Here is a 7,019-nt window from a genome sequence, read left to right on the forward strand (position 1 = left end):
GAAAAAAAAAAAAAAAAAAAAAAAAAAAAAAAAATGACCTAGCCAGCCTTACCTTCTAGTACTCTCGTTTACCTATATAATCTACTATATATTGATCTTATTCATTAATCTCAGAAATTAAGGTTGCTGGATCTAGAAGAATAATCTTCTAGCTCAACTTCCTCATTTTTACAGATGAGGAGATTATGGCATAATGTTTTTAAGAGCTTGCTAAAACTGACCCCCAAAATTAGTTATTAGCACAGTCAAGGCAAGAACTTACATTTTCTAACTCCCAAGATGGAGTTCTAAGTCATGCCTTATAATTTCCTCACTCAAAGCCACTGTTCATGACTTTACTCTTGTCTAGAATACCTTTCCCCACGCCCCCACCCCCAATTTAAATTGTACTTCCTTTCTGAAGTCTCTCCTTAGTGCTTTAACTCAAAATAATCTCTAAAATCCCTTTACTATATCTTACATTCATCATTCATTTGACACTTTAAAATCATATATATTTGCTAACCCCAATAATAACAGCTACCATTCATTGAGGATATACTTTGTACTAGGCATCGTACATATGTTATCTCATTTAATTACCATAACAACTCTGTGAGTTTTATTTTCCACCTTATAATGAGGAGTACAAGACTCAAAAGCAACAATTACTCAAGATTACATAGCTAGTAAGTGGTGGAGCCAGGATTGGAATCCAGTTTTATCTGACTCAGATTTTCATATTTTGAAATTACCTGTGATTCCCAAATTAAATGGGAAACATATCAGATTTTTCCCTATGCCATTTTATAACTACCCCACTCCACCACCATATATATATATATATATACTGGAATTAAAATTTACTATTACTGACTGGAATGTACACTGTGAAAACCTCTGCATTATACTATGCTCCTATCTAGATCCTACCTAGATTTATAGGCTTTTATAGCATCAACATCGTATTTTAGCTTTTGGTATATATCCTCCACACACTATCCCGGGCACCCCATAAACCATAGTACTTATACCTTATGAGGGCTTAATAAATTCTTATGGATTTGATGTGAGTGAAATTTCTTCCTTGAATAATCCTAGTTTAGAGAACTGACACAACAAAAAGAGTGGGCAAATAGAAATAAACAATTTTAAACTAAATTATAAATTCTTCTTGAATTTCAGTTTTACTCTATCCCATAATTAATTATATATCTTAGTTGTGGTTAAATTATAGAGACTTATTTTTTTAAAGAAAATAAAGCATTTCTCAAACCCAATTCCCTATACAAGGATTCTTTTCTCTGTCAGGTCAAGTTCCCTTTTCAATACTGGATTCCTCAAAAGAATGCTGTTTGAATCTCTACACCATGGTTTGGATGACATTCAGACCCTAATAAAGACGTTAATCTTTGAATCAGAGTGTACTTCTCAAAGTCAGTGTTCAGTTCGTGTACCTTCAAATCTCAACAAGCAAGGTGAGTCATTGAAGAAAAATAGTTTACTAGCTTACAAATTGGTTATCCAAGATACTGTATCTTTTTTATCTTTATTTTATGTTGTAATCAAAAGCACCATAGTTATAAATAGTGTGCTTTAAGTAAATACTCCCTAGTGAGTCTAATAATAGTCTGGTTGGGGCCGGCCCCATTTTTCACTCGGGAGAGTGCGGCACTGGTAGAGCCTAGGCCATGGGTTCGGATCCTATATGGGTATGGCTGGTGTGCTCACTGGCTGAGTGTGTTGCAGACCACACCGTGCCGAGGGTTGCGATCCCCTTACCAGTCTAAAAAGAGAAAAATAATAATAATAAAAATTAAAATAATAATAATAATCTGGTTGTTAACATTTTTTTTTTTAATTTCATAGTTTCACTATTCATACTCAGGAGCCTGAAATGAATAGTGATTTTAAGACAATCTCCCTTTTAAAATAAATTTTACTAGATTAAAAGAATTAAAAGTCTTTTGTTATTTTATTACCCTTTATCTGCTTTCTAGAAAGAGAAATTAGATAATTCTAGAAATGGTGTGGCCAAAAATTTTGGTCATGTCCATTGAGACACAGAAACTAGATTTACAGTTATCACTCAGTAAAGCTAAGTTTTCTCCTTAGTATAAATAGGCTTCCGTAGTCTTATCTGGCTGTTGATATAGGGTAAACCATTAAACACCCCAGCATTCTCATAAGTAATTAGAAGATATTACTATTATATGCTGTTATAGGGGGTTAAAGAAATATAATTCTTTTTTTTTTTTTCCTTTTTACTGACCAGTATGGAATCGCAACCCTCAGTGTCGCGCCCGCGCCACGCTCAGCCAGTGAGCGGGAACCGGTCACCACATGGGGTCCGAACCCTCGGCGGGAGCGCCACCGTGCTCCCAAGCAGCGCACTCTCCAGTGCGCCACCAGGCCGGCCCAGAAATATAATTCTTGTAGCCTGTTTTGGCCACAGAATCTCTTATATATTCATAAAAACAGTGTGAATAGAATTTTAGAAACTTATTTAAACTTTGAATTGTTGCTTAATGTCATTCTTTAAAATACTTTGTTTTCCCATTTGTCTTTACTTTAGAAGAAAATGGTGTATTTACTAAAACTACAGATGATACCACAACAGATAATTACATTGCACAAGGTATGTATGTATATGTGTGTGTATACATGTACGTATGTATGTATCAACACAAAAAGGCGGATAGCAGAAGGGTAGGAAGAGAAGAAATAGCCTTGGTAGCCTACTTAAAAATACATTTTCATAATTGTATATTGAGAACAAAACTGTAGTAAAACTTGTTTATAAACATTCACACAGTTCAAAATTTCTACTAGTTTGTACTTTGTTCTCATCTCTATTGTGTGCTGGTCCCTTTGAAAGAAATATAAGATCTTGAAGAACCATGTGAACCAAAATAAGATTAAATTACATATGATAATTTCATAGAGTTAAGATTAAATTTTATTCTCATTCTTTTAAAATTGTTCATCAGTATATGATTTATAGCAATTTTATTTTATTAACCAGAAAACCCTATTCTCTAGTCATAAGAATTTATTATATCTTTATTGTAGTTTAATATGTGTACTTACTTTAAAATAGTTGTATTAGACATTGCAAATTTATGTCAAAAGGGTGTTGAGTTAAAATGTCAGTGCCTTAGGGCCGGCCCGTGGCTCACTCGGTAGAGTGCGGTGCTAATAACACCAAGGCCCCGGGTTCGGATCCCACATAGGGATGGCCGGTTCGCTCACTGGCTGAGCGTGGTGCTGACAACACCAAGTCAAGGGTTAAGATCCCCTTACCGGTCATCTTTTTAAAAAAAAAAAAAAAAAATGTCAGTGCCTTAATGTCTAAGGCTTTGTTTTACTTTTTAAAGGACAATTTTAGATTCTAATTGTGTTTTGAATACAAGTAAAAAGAAGAATATAGACAGTGTTAAGGTTGAAAGAGCAGTGGCCTATAAATATAAGCTGTAATTTTGTATTAGTTGTTGCAACAGTTTAGTGTTGAACTTCAAAGACAAGAAAACTTAAACTCCTGTTAATAATATATGGATTAGTAATTACTGCATGCTCTTTCCAACAGTCATATTCATCTGGCATCTTCAACTAATTTTCTGACTTTTAAATCACTTAATATATTCTACTTAATTGAACTCCTGTTAATAATATATGGATTAGTAATTACTGCATGCTCTTTCCAACAGTCATGTTCATCTGGCATCTTCAACTAATTTTCTGACTTTTAAATCACTTAATATATTCTACTTAATTTTTCAGTTGGAGGATGAAAAAGCATTGTTATATCCTCTAAAGAGCATTAGATTTAAGAGCATTATTCTACTGCATTGTGGTGTTAGTTGTATAATCTCAGCCCGATCCCTCACTTTCAGCAGAATTGTCTTAAATTTTTTTTTAGAATAAGGTAAAACATAAATAAACTTTAAAAATATTTAAAATCTCTGAGCCTTTCTGTTATATAAATTAAGGAAATTAGACTAATCTCTATGGACTCTTCTATAACTCTGAAATTATATGATTATTCTAAGACTGGTCTATCAACACACAAAATCTTCCCTGATAGAAAATACAAGGCAAAAAAATTCATATACTGCTGATGATAGTCACTATTAAAGTATGTCAGATTTTTTTTGTCTCAGACTTTCCTAGACCTTATTCTAAATCTGGGTATACATCCTTTCACAAAGTGCCTTGCTAGGTGTCATGTGAGGTTATAATCAAATTTTAATTAATCTGATTTAATGGAAAGGTCCCAAGTGGTCACTTTTGTTTTTTGTTTTTATGTAAAGAGGCAACAATTCAACAATAATTTATATTTATCTTTGAATGTAATAAAATTTGGCCATAACATCCATATGTAAATAATCAAGGGTTGAATAGTGCTGGATATCTCAATTATTTTTTTTTTTATGATTTTTGGAAGGATACATTGCTAGAATCTTGCTAGCCTCTTTTCATTTAAAATGGAAAGACTAGCTACTGTACTGCGAAGTATACAATGAGATCATACATTGCACTTTTATCGGTTTTTGTGTCCAAACTGTTGACACTTTTTTGTTGTTTTTCTTTATTTTGTTTCAGTGAAGACCTATGATGTATCTGATAATAGGCATTCAGTAGAGAATACAGGTATAAAAATGAAAGACATTGTCCCCAGGAACCTAGAATATAATTTGGAGAGAAAGAACTTAACACACGTAAAAGACCTACATACATGAAACAAAAAAGAAAAATATGACAGAACGTAATCAAGGTCTGAGTAGTGTAGTACTGACAATAATGAACTCTAAGAAGTGATTCGCCCAGAATTCATAAATGGTTTCCTACAGGATTTGGAAATAGAGTTGAGGCTTGAAGTTGAAGAAGGCAGAAAGGAAGTTCTGATTCAGCAAACAGTTATATATTAAAATTACAAAAGTGACAAAAACAGTAAAAATATCTAGAATAAATTATTATAAGAATTAAGATTGAGTAGATAAGTTGAAATGGTGTTTCAGAAGATTTAGACTTGAGACAGTATATAATTATGAAAGTATTTGGCTTGTGGTATTCCAGGGAATGCTAACTTTGTGTGTGTGTATATATGTATGTTTCAGGAAAGAGAAAAAATAATGAAATGATTACAAATTTAGCCAAGAAGCAAAAGACTGATGTCAGTACTGAACATCCTCCCTTTTATTACAACGTCCACAGACACAGCATTAAAGGAATGAATATGCCGAAGTAAGACAGCTAGTAAATGGCAAAGTGTATATTCTGTTTTAATAACATTGTGATTTAAATAAAAATGCAAGAAACTAATGATTGTTTTTCCTTTCCTCGTAGGTTGAAGAAGTTTTTGTGCTATCTTTCTCAAGCAGGCTTCCGAGTAAGCCGAACTCACTTTGACCCAATGGGTGTTCGTACAGATGCACCTCTGGTGCAGTTTAAATCTATCCTCTTAAAGTACAGCACCCCCACCTACACTGGAGGACAGTCAGAGGGCCATGTTCAGTCGGCACCCGAAGATATAGTAGCTGATACGGTAGGGTTGAAATGTCAGTGAATGACAAAGCAGAAGCTAGTGGCTGCAGAAGATGGTAAATGTAAAGAGGAGTTTATTCTCAGGTGTCTGTATAGATAGCCTAATAGTTCTGTATACCGACTGTAGTTCTTTTTCTATTTCTTCAACTGAGTGGTGTAAAAATAAAACAACAGTGCTGTTTTCATTCAGAGAATTAGCAGTTTCTAACTTAACTGGTTTGGGAGCTTTGCTTTCCAAGTTTTTCTTATTTTAAAGAAAACTTAAAAAAATTTTAATGGAAACATTTCATATGAAGCCAAGTTTCTGACTGAGATCACTCTACTGTTTAATAATTTGGAAAATTTTCACATGTAAAGTGTTTGGAATTCTATGTATGGTATGGAAGCCATTCTTTACTGTTCCTGATCACATCTCTACTTAAACTGATTCATGATGTTATGTTTTTCTTCTAGTAGTGTACAAGATGAAGGGAAAGCCTTTCACATACTAAAACTATCCTGAATAGAATAGGAAGAACAGTGTTCACCCAGGTCACTAATGTATTTCACAATTACCAAGTTAGAATATGTTCTCCTTTTTAAGAAATCATACTTCTCCCCAAATTGATCTTTTAATTAACTACTAGCTTTTAGGAAATTAAACACTTGCCTGAGGTAGAAGTACATTTTTTTTTTTTACTAGTTTAAGTTTAGATGACTAAACTACAGAGGAAGATTTTGTCAAAGTAAATTGAGACCATTGTTCTAATATAATTTGTTCACAGGCACTGAAATCCTGAAGAGATTTTGTTATAAATTAAACAGGTTGGGTGATTTCTAGTGCCTTGGTTAATGCACGTACAGTATTCATTCTCTTAGTTGTGCTACCTCTCAAGTAAAATTTGTCACCTTATGAAGGATTTTTTGGTTTGGGGACTGGTTTTTCTGTTTGGTTGGTTTTTTGTGGGGAGTGGGAGGGTTGTGTGTGATGTGTGTGTTTGTGGAAATTTTTTGTTTAAGTAGGCCAGGCTAACCTAACTATAAAAATTAGTTAATAAATTCTTGTTTCCATTAATAAATATCATTCTTGCTTCATTTGAATATAAGATTTCAGATGAAAAGATTTGGTATAAAAGTTAAGTTTTTATCTCAAGGATTAATCCATATTTACCCTAAAATATTTATTACGGGAAGTAACTTTTTATAGCCATTAAGCTTGGGGGAGGGATTGGTTATGACTGATTAAATATATTCCATAAGAAAAAAAAGCACTCCCATGACATATACAAAAAATCTAGGGGGTGGGAAGTTTAGATGAACATAGAATATTAATTTAGCAGAAATAAAAGAAAATCTTTGCGTTACTATAGCATAACTCCAAAAAGTTTTTTTCCTTTCTCCAATTAATGTAATCATGCATTTAAGTAAAATAAAGGAACAGGTGAAGTGCAAGTTAGTTTCTTTAAAAACCATAAAAAATTCCACTCCACAGTTCTCCTTGCTAGTTAAAATTATAG

The 7,019-nt window shown here is 33.1% G+C and overlaps 1 protein-coding gene across 1 annotated transcript in view; it reads left to right on the forward strand.

Annotated features, from left to right (window-relative positions):
• TRMT1L (tRNA methyltransferase 1 homolog (S. cerevisiae)-like) overlaps positions 1–6,623 on the forward strand; it is a 38,139-nt gene extending 31,516 nt beyond the window's left edge. The window contains exons 12-15 of the mRNA XM_008588366.1: positions 1,291–1,457; positions 2,555–2,617; positions 5,097–5,223; positions 5,326–6,623. Coding sequence (XP_008586588.1) covers positions 1,291–1,457; positions 2,555–2,617; positions 5,097–5,223; positions 5,326–5,545 — 577 coding nt within the window. The 3' untranslated portion in view covers positions 5,546–6,623. The remainder of the gene's footprint in view (positions 1–1,290; positions 1,458–2,554; positions 2,618–5,096; positions 5,224–5,325) is intronic.
• Positions 6,624–7,019: the final 396 nt, after the last annotated feature.

This window comes from Galeopterus variegatus, unplaced genomic scaffold, assembly GCF_000696425.1.
Source record: "Galeopterus variegatus unplaced genomic scaffold, G_variegatus-3.0.2 Scaffold4789, whole genome shotgun sequence".
Lineage (NCBI taxonomy): Eukaryota > Metazoa > Chordata > Mammalia > Dermoptera > Cynocephalidae > Galeopterus > Galeopterus variegatus.